Below are 25513 nucleotides of genomic sequence, written 5' to 3'. Positions count from 1 at the left end.
TTGGAAATACGATTGGAAATTAATTACAATTTGTTGAAAAACAATTGCAATATGAAATTGCATAATGAATTGGTAATTGCATAATGTAATGTCTTTTTGAATTGCATATTGCAGATTGCATTCTCATTTGAATAAAGCTACCCATATGCTTCCATACATTGCATAGAAGACGTCTGGCTAAATTGCTATTAAATCCGCTTAGCATCGTGACCATGCTGCGCAAATTTGTTCAAAACTGCTGCATTGAAGTGAACTCTGCTAAGGTCTTATCACAACATAGTAGGCTACATTGAAGAGACTAAACTAAGTTAAGTTATGAAATCAAGCAGTATCTTAAAGCTAACGTTAGAATACTGTTTAGATGTCGAATTTAGCATGCTTAGCCTACTTACAGCTGCTTGTCAATTTCGTTGAAGGGCTCATTTTATTGACTCTGACACTGAATGTTAGCAAAATCCCGATGTAAACGGAAAAGTGTTTTCCAAAATTCAAAAGTGCTTGTCTCAAGGAGAAGTACAAACCTTTATTTTAACTATGTAGAAAACGTTATGAATTGCATCCACACATCAGCAGCCTTTCAACTGTGTTACAATTGCAAGGGTTCCCTCAAACGTCTTAAAGTGACAAGCACTCAATTAGACCCCCCCCGTCAAAGTCAGCTACCGCCACAAATTTAATCCATTCTGTGGGAAACACTGCTACTGGTCGGGGTTCGAACTGGCAACCCTCCGGTTACAAGTCCGAAGTGCTAATCAGTAGGCCACGGCTGCCCCAAGCCGTGGCCTACTGGTTAGCACTTCGGACTTGTATTAATACAGCTGGTGCTGTTGTTTTCTTTTCATGACTGAATGATTTAGGCTATTATGAATGAATGGAACGTTGTGTTTTTAACCTGTTGAGGAGTGAATTCTTTAAGACAATGCCATTCCCCTGAGAGTGAATTATTTTCCTGGCTCCTTCTAGAATTCTACGCGAACGTTCTATAGTTTCAGTGCAGAAAAGTCCCTGAGGGTAATTGTTGCGTCATGTTACAGAACCTTTTTCGAAAACATTCTAATCATATATTTGTGATCGTACTCCCAGGGGCCCAGCTGCATCTGATCACATATTTGTGACCGTACTCCTCAACAGGTTAAGCGCCAGAATTGACCCATCCAAAGCCACGCCCGAAAACCGCCACAGGTCAATCGTTATCATGTCATGACAATGCTACGTTTTCATATTTTATAGTCTATGGTTTCCATGCATGCACACCATACTCCGGTTTTATTCGGAATAATGGCAATATTCAGATTGCACATGAGTCAATAAATATAGGCTAGTTGTCACACAAGTTTTTTTTTTTGCAGACTAATATTGAATAATTTCACAAATAAAGCTGTGAAAAAATTGTACGCACAGTGCGTACAGGATTACGCCTGCCGGCGCCACTGGTAGCAGCTACATTATTCATGGGTGTGGTTTGGGCGTAACATGCAATAAACCAATCAGAGCGTCATCTCACATTCCCTTTAACAACAGGTTGTTCCATAGCGGATTGCTATTATGATGGCGGATTTGCCAGGCGCAACCAGGAACGGTTCACAGTGCTATAGTCAGTTGTGAACAGTTTGCTATTGATTTTTCCTCTTGACGAAATGTAATAGGCCTACAGAAATGTCACTTTCCGATGTTTTGGGATCACTCTCACTGAATCACGAGCTTATGAATGCATGGTGATATTTTTGCAATGTAATCTAACATTACCTCACTATAGACAATGCAAATCTGTCAGATAAGCTCTCCTCTCCCGTGCTGCTGCTGGGGCATTTGGGTTAAATGGAATCGGCATGCAGTTCGTCTCATTAAGTCCTCTAATATTTCCTAATTTATGTCATCAACACATCTGAGAGAAAGTGGAATAGAACATTATATCCAATATTCCAATATGTGGTTTAATGTTCTGCATTATGTCCAATATTTCAATATGTGGTTTAATGTTCTGCATTTCTCATTAGTGGGTCACTTTGATACTAAAAGTATGATTCTATGTAATGACTGTATGATATCTGTACTGTCCCTGTGTATATCTGTGTGTGACTTTATTTAGATAAGCGGGAATATTATGACTTTGCAGTGTTTTACTGTTCTGCATGGCTGCGTCAGTAGCTATCTGCTCCGGATTGCCAGGTTGCCACTAATCAGGGTCTGATTCAGTGTAGTCCACGTGAGATGGGATGACCAACGCCATCTCCCGTCAGTCTGGAAGGATACTTAAACCCTAACTATTTCCTTGTCTAGTTAGAGCAGCTGATGGATCTTTAGGTGAAGTCATGCTGTCTCTCCCTTGATGCACATCATTGTAAATAAACTCTGTTCCTGATTTTTCATACTATTGGTCTGACTGGGTCTCTATTAAATCTATGGTATCAAAATTACCATCACATCCGTGATTCGTGGAAATGTGTTCGCAAGACAGGCACCCAAGCAAGCGCTCCTGCAGGTGTAAGCTGTACCTTACCAACAGACAACTAGAAACACTTTCCAAGTTGACCTAACTTTCCAACTCTGCACAGTATATCCCATTAACTCCATGACAGTGGGCTATTTATAATATTTATTTTATGTAAAGTAGAATTTGTAAACACGTTATCATCAACTTAATGCACACACACCTTTTGTTTGAGCAGGAGAGAGAATAACAATGAATGGACGCAGCAACTACAGAAATTGTAGCGAAGGCTACTTGCTGCTTTCTTTTACTGTCTATTAGGGGTGTAACGGTTCATGTATTCGTATTGAACCGAAACGGTACGGGTGTCACGGTTCGGTGCATGAACTTACACGGAGAATACACAGTATAAAAAAACATAAAACTCGTGTGCGGATTAATTCATGTCATGCGCAATTACTGTTAAGTAGCGAGAGTTACGGGAGTTCTTTAGCGACACCTAACGCTAATCTGTAGCCTCGCCTTAGCTCTGAAGCTCTGATTGGCTCCTATATTTTTTTTGTCAGGTCGTTGGTCGAGTCAGTCAGTCACGGTACCGATCCACTTGCACGACACTTCTTTTTGTCGTGTCGCATTCCACTCTAGTCCTATGGGTGACGTCAAGCGACTTTAACGCGCCCGCAAAGCAGCTTTATGCAAATGAATCCGTTGAACGCGAGGCGACTCTCCAATGAAAGGACGAGTTTGTAGGTCCTTTGTTCTACCACAACGGTGCCTGTGAAACTTTGGTTCCGCTTACAAGACAAATAATGTTTTAACGATCTCTTCCATGACCACCTAGTAGTCCATAAAACAAACGAAACTAGGATTTGGATGAAAATATTGACTGTTGGTGTTTCTGGTGAGGATTTGAGATTGCTTTGAGTAGTTTAAATAAAACAAGATTTCGAAATGGCTTGCATAGTTTGTTAAGGCTATTAATGTGTTGTATACTGTTAAGTACATGCCTAAAATTGTGGTCCATTTGTGGAAAAACACTTAAGATACGTTAAAACGAACTGAGTATGAGCTGGTAACTGACATTTTAAACAAAACGCCCACACACGACTGAATGTGGGGAGGCAGCGCGACATCTATGCGACACGACAAAATGAAGTGTCGTGCAAGTGGATCGGTACCGTCAGAGATAGTAGCACTGAAGGTCGTTGGTCGAGTCAGTCAGTCAGAGATAGTAGCACTGACGCACCCGACCGGTAGCGCGACAACGTGACGTCAAAATGACGTAGATCTCTCTGGCGCGCCAGGGTTTTGGCCGTGTAGCACACGGTAGCGCACCACTTATTTTTTTTCAGACGAGCGCGACAAGGCGGAAACAGGAAGATGGACTAGTTCGAGGGCAAGCGAGTTGCAGTGTTTTGTTACAGTCGTGAATTTTTAATAGTTTGCTGGATAAGTTAACAAAGTTACCAGTGAGAGTTGCAACACATGGAATTAAGAGGAAAGAATAGAAACGATTTATTTTCAAACAAAGGATATCTATTAAGGCCTGAACAAAATCTCTTTCCACTTCAGGAAATTACACAAACTCAGCCAGCTGCTAGCTAGCTAGCCAGCTAACTAAACTGTTTAAATTATTAAAATTTCCCTCGGGATGACTAAAGTACCTATCTATATATCCATCTATCTATCTATCTATCTATCTACCTGTGCACACACCTTGGAAACTACATGATAATGATGATGGTAGTTGTGAATAGTAGCAACCAAAGTCTGAAGTACCATCACAGAGGCTAGCTACTGGTGTTTCTTACTGCAGCTTCTTCTGCTGTGTAAGTAGTTAACGTTAGTCTTTTCACAACAGCGACACCTCTGTTCAGGAGAATATTGCAACTAGTGTCGCGACCACCATGCGCGAGTATAAATGGTTACGGCGTTTCTGTGACGTCACATTGTCGCGCTACTGGTCGGGTGCGTCGAGCATAGACATAGGGTGCATTCAGAGCACCTCGGAATGACAAGGACTGCCCCCATGGCTACTTTGTTTTTCCGACAGCAAGTGTTCAAGTGCTTTGCCATCGAATGTGTGACAAACACGGATGCCACAACAAAGGTTAAAACATACACTCACTAATCCTAAACAAACAACTGTATTTGCTTAAAATATAGTGTAAGATGCTCGTGAAAGAAAGATATGCAGCTTTTCAAGTGATAAAAAGGGCAAATTCCCAAGTTCACATTAAAACTGTTGGACATGAAAGGCCACATGGACTACAAACGAACTACAACGTGACGACAAAAGTGATGACGAGCCCCTAACTGGGCAACTCTGTTAGCAAAATCTAGCCCCAGTTTCCGACCTCTGACTCACACATTAAGTGACGTGAATGACGCGGAATGATGATGTTTTCACTCGGAGAAAGGTTTTTCCGAGGCCCATGAACGCTAGGAAAATATACTATAGACCAGGGGTGTCAAACATACGGCCCGCGGGCCGGATGCGGCCCGCTAGATGGTTTAATCCGGCCCAGACTTGTAGAGAATAAGTTTCTGACGATGTCAAAAAAAGAAAGAAATCTCTAGCCCATTCTTGTGAGGAGTTATGAATTTTCAAAGAAATAACCGAAATGCTCAATTCAGCCGCTAGGCACAGCCAAAAAAAAAAAAAAAAAAGTTCGGAGTTGACTGGTCCTGTGCTGTCAGTTTGGCTACATTGTCGGGAGAAAATTCAGAGACAAAGTGCAGCCTGCAAACCGAGGACAAGATGTTTGGGCATTTTATTGTATTTTGCACCAGGAAGTGTTGTGTTGTAAAACACTAAACTTGGATCATGTTAAAGTGTGGTTGTGCAAACTGTAAATTTAATCAGGTCGCGAGGTCTGACTCACTGTCAGTTTGACTGTTTTCTTAGCTGTAGTACGGTGGTTAAGCCGAGGTGCCGTACTCAAGCGTTTCTTTGAACTAGGAGAGGAAATTGGACAGTTCTTGGAGAAAAAAGGCAGACCAGTAGCAATTTAAATGCCCGGAATGGGTGCAGGATCTGGCCTTTATGGTGGATAGCCTATTACACAGCACCGCCACCTAGCCTACAAAATTATTTGATCTGATGTAACCTAATCATATCAGTTGATCGTATTGCTCATGACATACACTGCTAACTTATGTTTGTTAAATTCATTTTATTTTTCATACATTTGCACATTTACATTTTTAAGGCAGGATGTTAACTTTCTTCATAGCTCCCACTTGAGTTTAGTGTGGTGAGTTGGTTCAGGTGGTCAGATGTAAAAATGTAGGCCTATCCACTCAACTATAAAAATAAACCAGTTGTTTATGAGAGTGAAATGCATTTTATTTCAATTTCATTGGCCTCTCTGAATAAATGTGTAATAATCTAATATATCCCTTGTCATTATGTAGGCTACAAATGTAGGCTGAAGGGTAAAGCATAGCCTACTGAAAAAAACTAAGCTGGAGATTTGGAGTTGTCAAAGGATGTTTTGCAATTATTTCACTGGTCCGGCCCACTTGAGATCAGATGGGCTGTATGTGGCCCCTGAACCAAAATGAGTTTGACACCCCTGCTATAGACGCTGCATCGACCGCTACTCCCTACTAGCGCTGAAGAGACGTGGAGCCGCCATCTTGGACCGGTCATCCACTCCACTCAGTGTAATCTGTTTGGCTGGTGCAATGAGCTGTCAGCACACTTAATTAATCATATCTCACTGAATACCGAACAGATTTTCACGCGTTTTTTTTTGCTGCAAAGGTCATAGATGTAGCTATGATACAGGCCACATTGTTCGAAAATACAAAATACAACCAATAGTACGGTAATGTTAAATCTTACTTGTGAAAAGTAAATCCCCCGAGTATAGTCCGCCGATTTGAGCAGGAACATGCTGCACAGTGCTGTCATCTTGTGTTTTCTGCTGCAACGCAACGAGGAGTATGACTGGTCCAAGATGGTGGCCGCATTTCTTGTTTCCAGCAGCCAATGCGGCGTCTATGTATATTATGTCTATGGCGTCGAGTATGTGGCGCACTTAAGGTGGCGACACACATTAGAGGATCCGCTGGTCTCTTCGCAAATTTGAGAACTTCAGTTACAGTAGTACAGGCGAGAGAGTGGTGGATAAGAAACTGTGTGTCGGCGTTGTTCAGCAGTTGTTGGGTATGTGAGTGGAAATATATGCTACACATATTCGAAGCAATCACCCAGATGATGTAGGCTACCAATCACTGAAATGAGAAAAAAAAAAACTTCCCCTGCGCTTCACCAGTCTTTGGATACACATACAAATAGAGCCAAAAACCTATGGCTTAAATTAAATGATTTCGTAATGACAGAAAGCTATGTAAATCGCGTGGTAATTTCCTTTATGTTGGGGTAACTTGTAACTTCTCACATGAGGAGCTGGTAGTGTTAAGTGCATAGACAGTAAGTGTCAACGCTAACCAGGCTAATAAACAAACCATGCTACGGTGAGTTAACGTCGAAGGGCAAAGTCATGTGACTTCTAGTTGTAGTCTATGTTTATGAAATGAAAGGAGAAATTTCGTTTTTTAAAAGAAGGCAAAATAGTGTGATATTTTCACAGTTAGTAGGCTAGATTATTACTGTACACACACTGAAAAATATTGAGGCAAATTGTAGACCCTTCCATATACAACTAAACACAGATGTTGAAGGTCTTGCTTAAGTGGATTTTTAAAAATCATTATTCTATGTAATTTGCACTTTCAGAAATAAGAGATGCTGTAGGCCTATTTTAAGTTTTATAGCTGATTGTCTTATTTTGTTTACAACTTACAGATGGAGTCTGGGTACTTATTGTACTGTTTAGCCTACATCTTACACACTTCAGGCTGTTGCAGATAGCTCAGGGAAGAGACTGTATGACACTAGGTGGTACAGCCTGATACATGCACAATAAAAAAAAATTGCTTTCTGCATTTTTGGTTTTTCTTTTCCCTCCATTGTACCGAACCGTGATGTCCGAACCGAGGTATGAACCGAACCGTGACTTCTGTGTACCGTTACACCCCTACTGTCTATGGTTACTGGTTAGCAGCACATGCTTATTTAAGCGAATTCACAAACTCAAGACTCCAAGGCCATCATGGATATAAAACGTTTTTTGAAAACAACAAAAGGATGGAGGGAACATAGCAAAGTTTTGGAGTTATTTCAGATGGGCTACAACAAGGTAGGCAAATTTGTGGTGCTTGTCAAAACCTTAGCACAGCTAGAGTAATGCTTATAGGCTGATGTTAAAAGCGCACACAATGTTTAAAGCCATACACAACGGTAAATTGGAACAAAACTAAAGGTAACTTTAGCCTTTATAGGGCTGTATAAAGTTGTCCAAATTAATAGGTCGTAATTAGGCATTGTTGTTGTAAAGATATTGCATGTAGATGTACTATATAGGCTACTAAATTTTTAGTTGACCAATGCACAAAGAAAGCCGGGAAACGGACAAATATTATCAAGGCTTTGAATGTTTCCATCTGTGCACAGGGTCTGTAGATCGGTGTGCATAGCATTCATTTCTGCAGGCCTGTGGCCATGTATGCGCCCTTAAAATAGCATCTGAATTCGCGCCACTGTCTTTAGACCAGGAGGTTCCTGGTCTGTGGCGGAATTGTTTTCTGAAACTGCAAAATATCAACAGGGACTGCCGGAACACGCCCCCTCTTTTCGCTGAAACATAAAGTTTTGGTGCAATTGAAATTTATACAATGACTACTGTAGATAGATATTATGCCATTAAGTCTCCATCTGTATGACTATACTACATCCTACACAACCTGGATAATGTTAGTAAGTTTAGCTTATTATTGCCAACAATTGAGTAGAGATAGTAGTAGGATAGTAGTAGATATAGTAGTAGTAATAGTAGTCATAGTTATTCTGTATGTCTATTGCTCTTATCACCTGTTTAACTCTGCAGTGTTGGGCCAGGAGAGCAACCACCTCAGACATGGCCTGGACCTCATGTGCCTTCTTACAGTTCATAAACTCATCGGTGTCCAAATCTAGAAAATATAAGGACAAAGTCAAAAATGTATTGAGAACAGTGCCATTAGAAAATGCAATCATTAGATTTGAATCTGATCTGACCTAACAAGAGACATGTAATGATTTGTGAATTGTAAAATGGGTGCAAATGGTGATATAAGCCAAATACAGAGAATTTCTAGGTGGCCATGAAATATTTTCTTGAAATCACACATCAAAGTCTAGGGCTGAGGAAAATAACTTTTAAACTGATTCATCACAACATGAGGCATGCAAGGTTCTGCGTTGATTCTGCATTGATGCAGGGAAATTAAATCATAGATTTTATTAGATTTATTTGTGGGCTTTTCTACCCTTTATTGATAGAACAATGGACAGGAAATGAGGATGTGGACAGGACAGATTGGGGAGTGGGGTCGAGAAATGACCTCAGGCCGGACTTGTATCTAGGTCCTCGTGAGCACTGGACTGGAGCTGATTGCGCCACAGCTCCCCCATTATATGTACAGTATGCCACCAAAATGGATTAACTTACATCATATGTAGTTCTAATGATGAATAAAAAAAGGAAATGTACACATAACACCAGAAATACAGTGCCCTCCAGATTTTTTGGCACCCCTAGTATAGTTAACAGATATAAAAAAATAATAATCTTTTGGTGATTTACCGTCATTTCACAATGAAAGAAATGAGGAACTCATAAATAAATTAATATTATATTATTATATTTAACAAAAAGACATGTGCCAAAATTATCGGCATCTTATACGAAATGTAGCAGATGCATTTTTTCATTTATATTGAACATTTATTTAAAGGTGCTCTAAGCGATGCTGGATAATGTCACTTCTGTTGACTTTCAAACAGAGAATTAGCTCGCTACTTCCTCCCCCTCCCTCCCGTGCTGCTCCCGTGCAATTGAAACTCTCCTAAACGCGCATCTCGTCTGTGATTTGCTGGAACAGTTTGTTATGTTTTTTTATCGGCTAAATTTGCCCAGGTTGTTTTTGTTGCCGTTTTTGGAGCCTGGACTGTCCACAGAGATCACATTTTTTCACAGTGTATTCAGGACACAGACAGCTAGCGGTGGGTTAGGTGATGTTTGCAGTAGTAACATAAAATGTTTTAGCCCAAAAATAATAATAATAATAATAATAAGCTTTATTTGTATAGCACCTTTCATACACAGAATGCAGCTCAAAGTGCTTTACATTTGAAGCATGTAACAAAATAATAGTCAGTCAGTCATTATCAATCACATTTGTTTTCTGTTCATTGCTTTTTGTGAGAGTGTTTCTACTTATCTCAGTAAGGGAAATAAATCAAGAGCCTATGTTGAGTACAAATATGTTTTCTGAAGTCCTAAACAGAGCCCACCAAAAACTTCAATAACATTTTGATCAACTTTGAGGGACAGCTATGACCATGCAGGATCATCCAGACCAAAAATGTGTGGCATCACTTAGAGCACCTTTAATCAGAGTATCTGTGAACTTTCAGCAGTAGTTCATGACTTTGTTTTTCATTAAGGTATGAAAATAAAGTAGCATAGAGGTCTAATCCCCTTGTCATTTTTCAACATGGAAAAGACAGGAGAATATCCTCAATTTAAATAAAAGGAAAGTGTGTTGACCTTTGTAAGTCAGGGAATTGCTATACAAACTTGAAAAAGCCCATATTTATAGGTTCTAATCAACTGGAAATGTGACAAACTTGTTTGGATAAAAACTCATGTTTATCTTGCCCCCATACACAGTGAGGAGGATGTTACAAGAAGCAAAAAAAAAAATCCATAAGGATCACTGTTGTAAAGTTACAGAAAAAAGTATCATCTTGGGGTTACCAAGTCTCCATTCAGATCTTCAAAAGTGACCTCAGTGCTAATGGATTATTTAGAGGGCAAGACATGTAAAAGGGTCATTCCACGTCAATTCAACCAGGGCCCACGCACTTAGGTCTCAAAAAATTCTGAAAAAATTATCAGGTGTACCTATGTTATCCAGGAGACACACTGTAAAATTACTCTTATGTAAGATCAATACTTTCCAAGATACAGCCAGTTTTACAGGGGGAGGGGGGTGTCGATTTTGTTCGGCCTCTTTTTTTGTCAAAGTTCACAAGCCCACAGCGCAAGAACTAAACCATGTAGGAGGCTCAAATTTGCCATTCTGGTACATAAATAGTAATAGTATGTAGCAAATAGTGTTGCACGGTGCACCGATACTACAAAAGTATCGCAATACCCTGAAATTAAAAATGTCACGATGCCTAATTTTATTAGTATCGATACTTTTGAGAATGACCCTGTTCTTTTGAAGTAATATGCGTGTGCACAAGGCATGCTTAGCGCCTCCTCCCCTAACCTGTCACTGTGCGTCTTTTCTCCTCACACACACGTAAGCGCAGCTGTCGTGCTATAAACAGCGAGACATGGCTGGTGATGCTATGGTAACACATAATAATAGGGTAATATCAAGTTGATTTGCTCACTTGCATCTCTCAAGTTTGTGTTGCTAACCTACCTAGGCTGTGGGATTTTGGTCATTTAGGCCTACTATTTGGGTTCAATGTAATTTAGAAATAGGCTAAGCAACCATTGCAAACTTTTACATCTAAAGAGAGATCCTTGCTAACTATCCCGCTAGCTCAGGTCACGTTTGACCATAGTGCTCGCTAAAATCATTAATGAACATTGCAAGACACTTATCTCTTCTATGATACATTTGAACATTTATTTTATCTAATGACATATAAAACATAATTAATTGCATCCACATAATCCTTATGCGCTATGTGCAACTTTTATTCACTAGACTAAAACCGTGAGACAAGGCCAATTACTCTCACGTATCTCTTAAAGTGACAGGCACTCAATTACACCTACACATCACCAATGTGCACTCAATTAGACCTAGAACACCACATTAAAGATATGCCTAAGTGTAATAGTTTAAAAATAGTTATAGTATTGTTATAGTTTTCAAATTGCTAAATATATTTACTAGTAATTATGCAGAATATATGAAATATGACATAAGCCATCATTTTCCATGTGTGTTTGTGTGGAGAGAATCAAGCAGAATCTGGGATGGCCACTGGTGTGAATGATCACACTACAGTATATTCAATATTAGTGATGATGATGTCAAGGTGGTGGGGCCCCCAAGTCAAATACATTTTTTAAAAAGTAACACTAGTAGCAAAATCGTCACATTTGGTCTGGATGATCCTGCATGGTCATAGCTGTCCCTCAAAGTTGATCAAAATGTTATTGAAGTTTTTGGTGGGCTCTGTTTAGGACTTCAGAAAACATATTTGTACTCAACATAGGCTCTTGATTTATTTCCCTTACTGAGATAAGTAGAAACACTCTCACAAAAAGCAATGAACAGAAAACAAATCCCTTTAGGGTCTGAACAGCAGACCTCACAAGTCTGAAAAATCATTTTGGTTATCATTTTCAGAGCACCCAAACATCTTGTGGGAATATACTAATATTTTTTAATATGTTTTTCTTTATTCTCCATGATCCCTTCTTTTTAAAAACACCAATTTGACTTGTCTTATGCAAATCTTTTTTTTTTTTTTTCACCCTGAACATGGGCAAAATGCCCCATTGACATCAATATGTTTTATATAGAGTTACCACAGTGCCACCTGTGGTTGTATAGAGTAACCTGTGGTAGCTCTATACAAAACATATTGATCTCAATGGTGCATTTTGCCCATTTTGGACATGTTTTAACAATCAATGACGTGATTGCTACTTAGTATAGAAAGACTCCCAGTCAGTATCCTTCTGGGCTTTTCTAGTTGTGTAAGCTACTGTTCAATACCATTCAACCTCGTCCACAGACTACATAGGAAGTGCATTTCAATTATGATTTGCCATGTTTTTGTTTCATCTCTTTGTGCCGACGGTCTAAACTACATGCTACCTATTTTCAGATTTGACCACAGAAAGTTTCTTTGTATATATTGTAACTTTGACATTATCATCACCTACTGATCAGTCATGACAGTTTGAGCACATAGACAGTCAACAGTTTGCAGTGTTTATGTTCTAGTGTGCATGGAGATTTTTTTAAAAACAAATGTTGTGTGGACAGCATAATAAATGCAAACAAATACCTGTTTAAAAAATACAAGAAGATTTGACACTGACAGGAGCCCAGGTTGCATATGACAAAGTACACAGGGGCATGGCTGGATTTGTCTAAGGGTTTCTGCTGTTGAATTAAGTTACATCAGACTGAGGGGTTGGAGTATGGATAATTATTAAATGGGCCTAATTAAACTTACCTGCATTCCACCGGGTATGTCTCTCTGTGTCAATGAACATCTCCACTAACTTTTCAAAGGGCACAGAAATCCTCAGGCTTGGGAGAGAGTGAGTTTCTGCTGCTTTCAGGAAAGCACCTATGTGCACCAGCTTCCCGCTGTCGTGGCTGAAACCAAAGTTGTTTTCCATGTTTCCTACAAAAATGACACTGGCACAATTACACTGGCAACTTGAGGTGATGTCATATCTCACATGTACATTTTAGAGTTGAAAACTCTTTTAGAAAAGAAACAAATAATAATAATAATCATCATCATTACAATCATCATATCATCCTTATAGAAACAAAGGCTTCGCACAACCTCTATGCTCGGGCCCTAAAAATGCTCATTTGTCTGTCTGCTATTTATAGCCTGTAGAATTTTGATGGGTTTAATGAATGCATACAATTGACCCAGCAAATACCCCCCACAAAATGTGTTAAAAAATCCTAAAAATTGAAGGGACTGATTTGACTTCTGCAGATAAACGTGTATCAACGTGATTTATGTGTCGCATTCTGCAAAATATCGTGGACGCCACCTCGAGATGATGCAGGAAGATGAATGTGTAAAAAAATATGCTATAACTTGATTGTGGTCTCTGATAGGTGATGGGCTATACAGGAGCGACGACAACTGTGGTACATTTTCCCCTATTTTACTTCAGAAGAGGTACGTAGGCTACAATTGAAAAGCGTAGGCTGTGATAACTTACCCTCTTGAGTCGTCTCATGAGAATTTATGTTATCGTTAAATTGGGATAACACGTCCTCCGGTGTCAGACCTATGAACTCATCCCAAATATTACGCGTGTAAAAGTCCACGGTATGCGCGTTGGCAATACGGAGAGCAATGGCAAGGAAGCGCTGCACACCATCTATTTTTTCCCGTAGAGCAGGCAGTGATAATCCAAAACATTCCATCTCATTTATTTGGTTGAAGTAGGCCTAAAAACAATGCCAAAGTTTCATTGAAAGAAAGACGCCACTAATTCAGTAGCATGCTAGATAGTTCTCTACTACATGTGTGTACGTCCATGAATTTGCGGTTCTTCAGAAGCAACTAATCGAACATATCAAAATGCTTTTAACGAGGGTATATGAGGAAGCCATGTTGATTGTGCCTAATCATATGAAATGTAACTGAAGTTGGAGCTTACTTGCCTCACCAAACATGGATTCTCGACAGAACGAATGTTCATTTTCGATAGAGATTGCAATTTGTGAAGCAGGATGTTCGTCATCAAATCGCGTCTAACTATACATGCGGAGGCCGTGCTGGTGCTGGGTGACTACCAGAGACTGCAAGGGAAGGCTGGAGCAGGATTTTATTTTACTTTTGTAAAGGGAAAATGGCATCAGTTCATAACGATCAGAAAAATCGTCGAAATATCGTCAGAAATAACGATCGAAAAGCACACCGTTTGGCAGATAGAAAGAAGCAGAAGTGGGTGTCAGAACACAAATTACAGCATGGAAGTTTGAACGAGGGTAAGTATAGGACTCTGTTTTTCCTGTGTGTTATTATTTCTATTTAGTAGAGCGAAACTGTTCCATTACATGAAGGGGACACAGTCTAAAGGCCCATACACGATGCGAAATGACGGTGCGAAAAATTCGTGTGCGAAATTTGCGAAAAGTGTACACACCAAGTCCGAACCGATTATTATTATTGCCCCTGTGCGCTGTCATTCTCTCTCCTGCGCAAACAAAATGTGTGCGTTCCATGTAGCCTAGTGCGTAATTCTTCTTCAAGTTGAACAAATGCATTTGGTTATTTTAGGGAAAAATATAAATAGCCTGTCAGTTTATGGGCTACAGTGCAGAGTTGGGAAGTTATGGTAGGCCAACTTGGAGTGAATATACAAACGGGGAATTCTATCTCTTCTCGTTGCTGAGTAGCCTGGTAGGCCGATACACGCAGTGTGTGCGACGCCACTGACTCGTGCTCTCACGACAACCACGCGTTATATTAAATAGTCTCACTGTCGCCTTCAAGCAAGCAAAACGATGCTTTGAAAACATCTGTTTCGCTGGAAGGGCAAGGGGGTAGCAACAGGACAACAGTACAGAGCAGAGTTTCCGCTAGACAAAAATGGTGCCGGTGTTATACGGTAACTGGCTTTCGTGTTAACTGGCTGGACTGTTTACTTTGCCTCTGGAGTTAACGTAACCGCCCCCTTTTCTTGCAGGTGTGTTCAGCTGATGATTTAGCCTCCGATACCTGGCAGCAGATTCGTCTGTTTAACTTAAGTTCAAATAGGCATGTTTGTGATGCTCCACTTTGTTGTTTAATAAAGCTTTACAACACGATGTGTCGGCGTTGGAAGTGTCAGGTTGTCTGTAGTAGGCTAGGCTACATGCGCTGGACCATGAATAGCCCTATGCCACCAAATAAATAAAACTGGTAACTGGCTACTGTGTTATCTCGCTGCATTGCCCAAGCCATTTAGACCTTCAAAGTATATAGGCTTAATGTTTTTTTCGTTTCACTGACTGCTGGTCAGGCTGCCCGCGGCCACCTAGTCTATCTTCAGCCTAAATTGAGGAAGCATTGCTTGTCTAAAAATGTATAAATTTAAAAAACTGTGAATGGCGAGGATTGAACCCATAGGCTAGACTAAAAAGAGCCTTATCAACGCATCAACCTGTTGCGCCACATCTTATCACATGGTGAGAAATAAATGATTAAAATATATATAAATCTAATACACCTCAAACCTATGTTAACATGTCAAAACACGAACGTAAATAGCCTAGGCCTACGTGTATCTTGTGATATTTGATATTACATCTCTTTTGTGATATGTAAAATGTTGTGTAAAATGAAGACACATTAGACTTCTCCTGCACATTGTGTGTTTCAATGCGTGTGCGTGTTTCACGTTCTTTGGGATATGCATCAGGTTAATATGCAGATTATAGTTCTAGTTTTGTCATTCGAGTTCGAATCTTTTTTATTTATTTGCTGGCGTTCATAATAAAACACTTCACGTAGAGGCGGCCACAGCCTGGCAGCAATCAGTGAAACGTTTGTAAACTGAACCATGATAGGCTACTTTGGGCAACATTGCAAGATAACACAGTAGCAGCAGTCACCATAATCCGCTGTGTTAACCTGCTAAACACAATAACATACTAGTTGACCTCATTTACTAGTAGGCCTAGTACATATCACTAATTTCACTGGGAAATGTCAACTGGTTAGTGGCGCAAGCAGGTTGGTGTCAGGTTATCATGCAAGCAGTTTAATTTAGTAGTGGTTCGAGACCCACGTGGAGTTTATTTAGTTTTATTTATTTGGTGGCATATTCATGGTCCAGCGCATGTAGCCTACTACAGACAACCTGACACTTCCAACGCCGACACATCGTGTTGTAAAGCTTTATTAAACAACAAAGTGGAGCATCACAATGTCTATTTGAACTTCAGTTAAACAGACGAATCTGCTGCCAGGTATCGGAGGCTAAATCATCAGCTGAACACATCTGCAAAAGAAGGGGGCGGTTACGTTAACTCCAGAGGCAAAGTGAACAGTCCAGCCAGTTAACATGAAAGCCAGTTACCGTATAACACCGGTCAAAGTGACCGGCAGAGGTTTCGTTTTCCAGACATTTTAATGATATGCCGGTCAAATATCCTATTATCCCTTCTTAATTAGTCAAATTGAGGAAAACTGGAGACAGGAGACATTAAAGAATGACATAATCAGGCTGTATAGAATGCAACATGTTCATTAGCCTAATTTAAACATGCCTAACAAGATCTAGCCAGTATCTTTGACAGCAAGGGTCCGTATAGGGTCCAGTGGTGACTGTTTAACTTACACAGATGTGCACACACAAGAATGAGCGCTCACACCACTACCCCCTATGCTTTGGGTAAAGAACACTTTGCATGTCCAGTGTAGACGGAGAATGACAGTGTCTTGGAGCGGCCGCACCCCCCGCAACTCCACTTCCAATGTCACTGATTCCGACAGATACGCCCGACACTTCTGCTTTTTATCTGGTGGTGGTGGTGGAGTTGACCGGACATCTGAGGCTTCAGACGTTACAAATTTATCATCATCCATCGCGTCTGGCCTCTGAAAAAACGTTTAAGGCTAGTCTGCCTGGGCCTGGCCATGTTTGAACCGCCTCACTCATTTGTTCGTTGTTTAACATGGACGTTTTAAGCGTGCGCTTCCTATTTGAAATGCAGCATAGGCTATGCGTGTTTTTTAATAGCTTACTTTTCAAACGGTAGAGCCTGTTCATTTAAAAACATAGCCAGAGGACGTATAATATAGGTTAACATATTAAGGCTTATTCTCAAATTCAGATTGCGTTAGGGGACGGGATTATTAGCCAATTTCAATCTGACAATTTGACCGGAGAGATTTAATTTTGTCGGACATTTCATTTTTTTCCCGGCCAATGTCCGGTAATTACCGGACAACAGAAACCCTGGTACAGAGACTGACAGGTCCGATGGTAGAGCTAATGTTATGAGATTGTTAAAATACATTTTATGGGAGAATATTAAAACGGGAAAAAATGTGAGAAACCCGGAAAAACGGGAGGGTTGACCGCTATGCCCATCCCTTGTCTATTCTACTTGTGCTATTGTAATAATTGTGCAGTCGAACCACTTACAGAACACATACACGCACACACACGCGTGCGCAACCACCCTTATATTGGACTCGGGTTATGCAATTTGGGCGGACTGTTGTAGCCTTGTAGTGTAGGCTAGGCCTAATTTAAAATGTCACATGCCAAAATGGTATGCCAACACGCTATAAAATGACTGTTGCATAGTGAAAAAGTCAGCAGCAGGAGTTAAATGCTCTACTCTCACAACATGGGGAAGTGTTTAAAAGTGAGCTGGGCACGTTAGTGGGTGCTACTGCTAAGATCTACGTAGACCCAGAGGCCAAGCCTCGGTACTTTAAAGCTAGGCCCTTGCCATATGCACTAAAGAAGGTTGAAGGTAGAAGGTTGAAACAGAGTTAACCAGATTACTGAGAGAAGGCATCATAGAGCCTGTGAGTTTTTCGGAGTGGGCAGCCCCAATAGTTCCCATAGTAAAGCCAGACAAAACCATAAGAATATGCGGGGACTACAAAGTCACAGTGAATTAGAGGGTGACAATTTTTCGGGACTCCCGCGGGTCACGGTATTCCCGCGGGTTTCCCGCAGCACGGGAGTACATTTCACTGTTGGTAACGTGATTGGGACGGGACAGGAAATAATAAACGGGAGCTGGCGGGAAGCCAGAGATTATGAACTTAAAAAAATGACGCTGCAATGCAGTGTGCGCCCAAAGACGTGAGGCATTTCGTTTTAGAAAAGAGAACCAATTACAACCCACAAAACGTTTGTTGTTGATTGGTAGCCTATCAGAGCAAGATAAGCAGCTGCCCTGTTCACAATCAATCAGCTTCAGCGATAGGCCCTAAGGCAAAATGGATGCAAAAATAGAGTTACAGGCGAAAGTGTCAGCAAAGGACAGCTCTATTCAATTGCACGAGCTGTCTGGGAAAGCGATTCTCGTTGAGTTTAATGTGTCATGCAATGTAGGGGTATGTCACCTCGACGATTGCATTCCTCAATATATTTATCGCATAACCCTGGCGGAACACAAAAAATAGTTTTGTTTACTCATAGCAACAACGTTGCTATGCTTCGCTGGTTTAACGTGATGAGAACGGTGCAAACTTAACTGATGGGATGAGATCTAACTATGAAATGATTTAAGCATAGCCTACAGCAAAGTCCTGTAAAATATGTAATTTTAATGTAGGCCAAAATGATCGGCTATTAAAGGAAAGTTAGACAAGGCTTTCTGCTCTACCAAAATGTATAGTCACAGCACGCTACTGTAGCCTAACAGTCGGATATCTTTAGACATCAACATAGGGACATTTCTCTCGGGATTTTGCGGGACAGAATTTTTTGGGGGGGGCTGTCACGTGATCGGGATATGACTGGAGTATTTGTGCGGGCTCAGGATGGGACGGGAGTGAAAATTGCTTCCCATGTCACCCTCTACAGTGAATCCAGTGTCCAGGTTAGACAACTACCCGATTCCGAAGACAGAGGACTTGTTGGCGGTGCTGGGAGGGGGCCACAGGTTCACAAAACTACACATGTCTCAGGCTTACCAGCAACTAATATTGGATGAAAATTCCAAAAGATTCACAACAATAAACACACATCATGGATTCTACCAGTACACCAGGTTGCACTATGGGGTGTCATCGGCCCCAGGCATTTTTCAGCGCACTATGGATAACTTACTACAAGGACTTTCTCAAGTAGTGGTAAGAGTAGATGACATCCTGGTGACTGGGGACGATGATGCCAGCCACCTGCAGAACTTGGGGACAGTACTGGAAAGACTGACAGCAGCAGGACAGCAGAAATGTCTGTTCATGGCACCAAAAGTTGTGTATCTGGGGTACAGAATTAACCACAAAGTTAACCACAACCAGTGGCTGACAAAGTTCAAGCAATTGCAAACGCTCCACCACCAACAAACCCAACACAGCTGAAGTCCTTCTTGGGAATGCTTAATTATTATCACCGATTCTTGCCAAATGTGTCTGCCGTGCTTGAGCCTCTACATGAACTCCTGAGAAAAGGAACACCATGGAAATGGGAAAAACGTCAAAGTCAGGCATTCGCGGCAGCAAAAGCGTGTCTCCAGTCAGAACAACTGCTGGTGCATTTTGATGACACTAAACCCCTCTACCTGTCCTGTGACGCATCACCATATGGTGTGGGAGCAGTTTTATCCCACAGGTTTCCAAACGGCACAGACAGACCCATAGGATACATGTCACGGTCACTGTCATCAGCAGAACGGGGGTATTCTCAGTTGGAGAAGGAGGCTCTAGCGATAATGTTCGGCCTAAAGAAATTCCACCAGTACCTGTTTGGAAAGCACTGCACCATTGTCACAGACCACAAGCCGTTGCTTGGCCTGTTGGTGGCTGCCAGGATGCAAAGATGGGCATTGAGACTGGCAGCCTACGAATACACCTTGGAGTACAAGGAGGGCTCAAAGCATGGGAATGCAGATGCTCTGAGCAGGGTTCCGCTGCCAAGCACACCCATGGTCACACACAGAGAAGGGAGGTGGTGATGCTCCTGGAACACATGAATGGCACACCGCTGCAAGTCAAGCAGATACGGGACTGGACTCAGAGAGACCATGTGCTGTCCAGAATACAGCAGTGGCTCATGCAAGGCTCTTGGCCAAATGTGTGCACAGACCCTAAAATGCAGCCCTATGTGAGACAACAACATGAACTCAGCATGGAGGATGGGTGCATACTGTGGGGGAGTAGAGTGGTAATACCGAACATGGACACAGATCTGGAGACAGCAGTGTGCAGATGTCATGCGTCAGTCCAACCAAGCCACCCCAGCATCAGCACTGTTGCATCCGTGGGAGTGGCCTAACCAACCATGGATGAGGCTGCATCTGGATTTTTGCGGGCCAGTGTTGGGAAAAATGTTTGTGATTGTCATTGATGCCTACTCTAAGTGGATTGAGGCCCACTCAATGCATACCATAACGTCAGCCTTGACCATAGAGAAGTTGAGGACCATCTTCGCCACCCATGGAATTCCAGCTGTTGTGGTCAGCAATAATTGGCCAAGCCTGGTCAGTGCTGAGTTCAAACAATTCCTACAGAAAAACGGCATAAAACACGGAACTACAGCACCTTACCACCCATCCTCAAATGGCTGTGCAGAGCGTGCTGTGCGCGTGTTCAAGGACGGAATTAAGAAGATGGGGGAGGGGAGTGTGGAGACCAAGCTATCCAGATTCTTGTTTAAGTATCGATCAACCCCTCAGACCACCACTGGAGTCACACCTGCTGAGCTTCTCATGAACCGGAGAATCAGGACTCAGTTAGATTTAGTGCGGCCATCACTAGCTGACAAAGTCAGACTGAAACAGGCCACACAAAAATAATATCGTGACCAGCATGCCCGAGACTGGGCGTTCACCCAGTCTATGTGAGCGGGTACTCGGGCCAAAAGTGGATTCCGGCCATGCTCATGGAGAGGATGGGACCAGTGTCATGGAAGGTGAAAACACAGGATGGTAAGCTGGTAAGACGACATCAGGATCAAATTCGTCCACGGTATGATCAGAAACTGACTGAGGCCACCAGTCTCCAAGAAGAAAGTTTACTGGTGGATCCGACGGGCCCACCTATGGCAGAGCCTGAGCATCTGCACCAGAGATTGTTGAGCAAGCACCCCCTGAACAGTGTCTGGAGGAGGGTGTGCGTCATCAAATGAGAGTTAGGAAGGCACCTACTTATCTCAAGGATTATGTCCTTTCTGGGGCAGAATAAACCCCGTAGGTGCCTCGAGGAGGGTAGTCAACCCCTACCTTGTAGTTAGTTTGTTCATTGTTTGAAAGGAAAAAAAAAAAATGAAAAAAAAATGTGTGTCTTTGTGGACTATGGGGGGAGGGAATGTTGCATAGTGAATGTTAGACAGTCAGAACCACTAGGGGGTTCCAGTGAGGCAGGTCAGCGAGTGATCTACAGGATGCTAGAAAGTGATGTAGTGTATGCCTGAAGTTGAAAAGGAATAAAAACATTTAAGTTAACCATGAAGCCTAGTCACTTTATTACAATGACCATAGCCTATCATGTAGGCTACAACTCTCAAAACCATTTCACACGTGTCACATGCATCAAAAGTCAAGTTATCTGCTAAGGAGTGGAGGGCACAGCCCATCAGAGACCGCCTGTAGAAATGAGCATGGGATAAAATCACACTGCTGCAACAAGTGGTTAAAAGTGGTTGATTAGCTTGTATGGTGATGATCAACACACAGCAAAAACTAGGCTAATAATGATACCAGTTGTTATCTTACCATTATAAGGTCCACAGAAAGTTTTTTTTACAGAGTTCCACATTGGGCTACTTCAGTAGAAATATATTTGTCTGTGTAGGTGGGATTGCCTGGAATCTATTATATACATTCATATCTTCGTATTTGGTAAGGTCTGCTGTTTATTTTGATATGGTTTGGGTGAAGAGTTTGTGAGATATTTCACTGAAAGTAATGGGTGGGCAGAGCTGTGTGCAGAATGCAAATATGACTGAATTTCTTGCAAGCGCAAATTTTCTTGTAAACTGTTTATCACAGCAACTCGCTAATATCATTGAAAAGCTTGGGTTTCGTTTGTTCACAGGATATGCGTGTGACAAGTACTCTGCGTGCAATTCAACAGAGAGGAAGGAGTGTAAATTTGGATGCAATTTCCATCAGTTGGCCATATAGTGGGGCAGAAGACACATTTGGAGGGGCATTGCCCCCTAGCCCCATTCTAGATCCGACTATGGTTCAAATGCCTAAGCAATGGCGTATTCTAAAACGTCCATATCCATGAATGAATGTCATTTTTTTTTTCATGCACATATGCACTCTCTGGCTGACAGCCTTTAACCCTTAGAACCCGATTGACGAAAAGTGCTTCAAAAAACACACCCTTTCTTCTCTGTTACATTGCTCCGTGACTGTTCATCACAGCGAGATAATACTTTTATTTTATGAGCTTTCCAAAGAGACTACGCACTTGTCTGTACGATCAAGTATGAAAATTAAAACAAATCATGAAATTAAATCAAATTGCATCATATTTACAGTCTATACTTCTCTGCGTTCACCTGCGCACCCATTACTCTCGTTTGAATTACTCGCGAACCCGTGATCGCATAGATATGGCAAGCATATCAGATGAAAGAGGAGAAACAGGGCTATCCATTGGTACCATGGATATCGATCTTTCTGGCTTATAAAAACAGACGAAGTGACTGCAAAATATTAACGTCATGTACACAAACCAACGCTGCACACCCATTACTCTCGGAGTAATTACTCGCAGACCCGTGATCGGATATATATGCCACGTATGTTAGATGAAAGAGGAGACACAGAGCTATCATTTGATACCAAATACATCCTTCTGGGTTATAAAACAGACGAAGTGACAGCAAAATAATAACTTCATATAGCTGGACTTACCCCACGTTTTTGTCTGTTTTTGTGGCAAAGCATGTTTATAATCCAACGCTATCGTGTGTTTCTCTATGGCAAAACATATTCATAATCCGGTTTTGAGATCCTAGCAAATTCCTGCATGGCATCCAATTCAAGGCTCACATTGCATCCCAATTTGTTCAACAAAGAAACATCTTTTTTGCCTTTACTTTGTTCATGGTAATGCAGTAAAAAGTTGAGAATCATCATGAGTGCATACACCATAGTCACACATGCTAACAGGCAAACTTGGGTCAAGTCAGATCAGTTCGTGTCACAGATATGGAGTGCAGAATGGTCATTTTTCATCGCTAAATAAAAAATGGCATTTATATCTGTAAATCACACACCACATATTTCTGTAAATTGCTCAGCCCCAGAGTATACCTCCAACATGGCAATTATATTGCCCGTTTCAGGACAGTCTGCCCTACACACACATGAAATGCATGTAGAGCTATGAGCTTGCTGTGGTGAGATACAGGTCAAAATATAAGATTTTTTATAATATGATTTTTATATTTTAATTATTTAAAAATCTAAATAAAATCAATGCTAGTACTAATACATGAAATGATAAGATCTGGATAGCCTAGACTCTGCTGAAAAAAACAATATATAATATGTGTGTGTGGCACTTACAATTACCAGAATAAATCCTTATGAATAAAGGTAGTGAAAATGCCCTAAAAACAGCTTAGGGTTCTAAGGGTTAAAGTAGTCTTACATATGCATCAGTTCTACTGTAGGCTCAATTTAATTTCCAGGGAAAGGTTTTTTATGTTTTTTAGCCTATGTTATAGCAGGAATTAGTGCCTGGCATGTGGGGGCGTGGCATCACAATGGTTGCTTCCCATTGTGATGTCTGTCAACCATCACGATGGACGATGATGTCATCTATCGGCACAACCCTAATCTGTGCAGTGAGAAGCTCCCTGTTTACTGCTGTAGTGATATTTCACTACAGGGACGGTGGTTAGAAGTGGGGGAAGCTGTCTGGTGGAGTTTGCATCATCATGGGTAGCAAGATCACCCATTCTGTCAGCTTTTTCTGCTTGTTATTCTACTTGTGAGATCAGTGGAACACGGCAAAATCCTTATTTGATTGGTCGGGCAGTCTTTACATGCGAAATGTTGCATCAAACGACTCTGTTCCGAAAGTTGTTTTTAATCGCAACAAATTTCATCCTTGTGTACAAACTAATTACAATACATGTGTTTAATAGCCTGCGTAATTTTGTGCAAATATTTCGTCCGAAAAATTGGACTTGGTGTGTATGTGCCTTAATAATTTAATCTTATAATAATACTCATCATAACACAATGTTGTCAAAGTATTGCTAGTTAACACTCAGAATTGTCATCCCAAATTGCGGCTGTTGTTATCAAGTCCACATGTTTTGCATTATGATGACTCGGGATAATGGCAAGGTTTTGAATATAAGGACTTACAGATTTGCAAGTTGCTCATTCTTCATTAGCACCATAAGAACTTGTAACATAATTTGATGGGGAGCAGTTATCAGATGCAGAGATGGCAAGGTTTTGAAATTGAATGCTCATTTAGTTTTCTATTTTGTCACGCAGGTTTGGGGTTTGCTTTCAAAAGGAGGGAAAAAGTTAAACATGAATACAATAAACTTTGTCGAAAGCAACGTAAAAACAAGGGAGAGGAAACATTTTTAACAGATAAGTATCCAGAACATCTTGAACACCTTTATTTGGCTGAGGAGCAAAGACAAAGAAATGAAGAACTTAAGAAAAGACATGGTCGGACTGAAAGGAAAACCGCTTCAATGGGAAAGGAGGAAGAGGAGGAGGACGGACACAAATTCTGCCCTGACAATGTCAGTATCATCACAGCAGCTGACCAGGCAGTTTGTTCTGACCAGACCAACAATGTCAGTACACAGTTTCCTCCAGCATCAACTCCACAGTCAGACAGGTAACACCATACTTCAACTCTTAAGTTGGCAGTATATTTGAAGACATAGAGGTATCACGACTCCATTACTTTAGGCAATACCCTAAAATAACACAAGTCACAAATGATCATTTTCATTTCAAGTGTTCAATTAAGTTCAGAGGTGCATGTGTCCCATGTTTCAGTTATGATGTAGAGCAGCCTTTCTCAAACTTCTTTGACCTGAGGCCCGGTCAATGCAGATTTTTGGGGTCATAGGGCCCACCAACATAAGTGGTTTCAGCTGGTTTCAGTTTCTATCACCACATTTCTACTGCTGTCGGGCTCCATAATTCCTCCTCTTGGTCGGTAACGACACATCTGTGTCGCTATCACCCTCTTGCAAGCACGACTCGGCCTATCACCCACTCCGCTCGGCCTGGCCCGTGGTGGAGATGGAACTCCCTCTTCAGCACGGTGGTCAGTCACAGTTATTACCAAGGAGGCTGATAAATGTGGAGCAAGGCTGCACAATTATCAAAATTTGAACCAATGAAATTATATAATCTCAAAGGCTACAATTAATCATGCACAGTTAATCTTGTCAAATTTGTGATTTTTATATTCATGTCATCCTCCTTGTGTAACAGATAGTGAAACTCGCCAAACAGGAATGATGTGCTTCTCATGCACTAGGTATACTCACCATCAGATAGGGCACAACTTAGAGACATTTGGAATATTGAACTGAATCTTGACATCGACATTTA

At 41.2% G+C, this 25513-nt stretch overlaps 2 protein-coding genes across 2 annotated transcripts in view; one reads left to right on the top strand and one right to left on the bottom strand.

Moving 5' to 3' along the window:
• mettl25 (methyltransferase like 25) overlaps nucleotides 1-13775 on the bottom strand; it is a 35567-nt gene extending 21792 nt beyond the window's left edge. The window contains exons 1-3 of the mRNA XM_076297144.1: nucleotides 13498-13775; nucleotides 12762-12935; nucleotides 8373-8473 (exon numbers count right to left, since the gene is read on the bottom strand). Of these exons, the coding sequence (XP_076153259.1) occupies nucleotides 8373-8473; nucleotides 12762-12935; nucleotides 13498-13705 (483 nt within the window). The 5' untranslated portion in view covers nucleotides 13706-13775. The remainder of the gene's footprint in view (nucleotides 1-8372; nucleotides 8474-12761; nucleotides 12936-13497) is intronic.
• A 277-nt stretch (nucleotides 13776-14052) lies between these two features.
• ccdc59 (coiled-coil domain containing 59) overlaps nucleotides 14053-25513 on the top strand; it is a 32204-nt gene continuing 20743 nt past the window's right edge. Inside the window, exons 1-2 of the mRNA XM_076297149.1 lie at nucleotides 14053-14272; nucleotides 24428-24785. Coding sequence (XP_076153264.1) covers nucleotides 14134-14272; nucleotides 24428-24785 — 497 coding nt within the window. The 5' untranslated portion in view covers nucleotides 14053-14133. The remainder of the gene's footprint in view (nucleotides 14273-24427; nucleotides 24786-25513) is intronic.

This window comes from Alosa pseudoharengus, unplaced genomic scaffold (genome assembly GCF_046254945.1).
Source record: "Alosa pseudoharengus isolate Yale_2024_CS ecotype anadromous, Long Island Sound unplaced genomic scaffold, YU_APseudo_1.1 YU_APseudo_1.1_scf_20, whole genome shotgun sequence".
In the NCBI taxonomy this organism is placed as follows: Eukaryota; Metazoa; Chordata; class Actinopteri; order Clupeiformes; family Clupeidae; genus Alosa; species Alosa pseudoharengus.
This window is presented reverse-complemented; position numbering and strand designations above follow the sequence as displayed.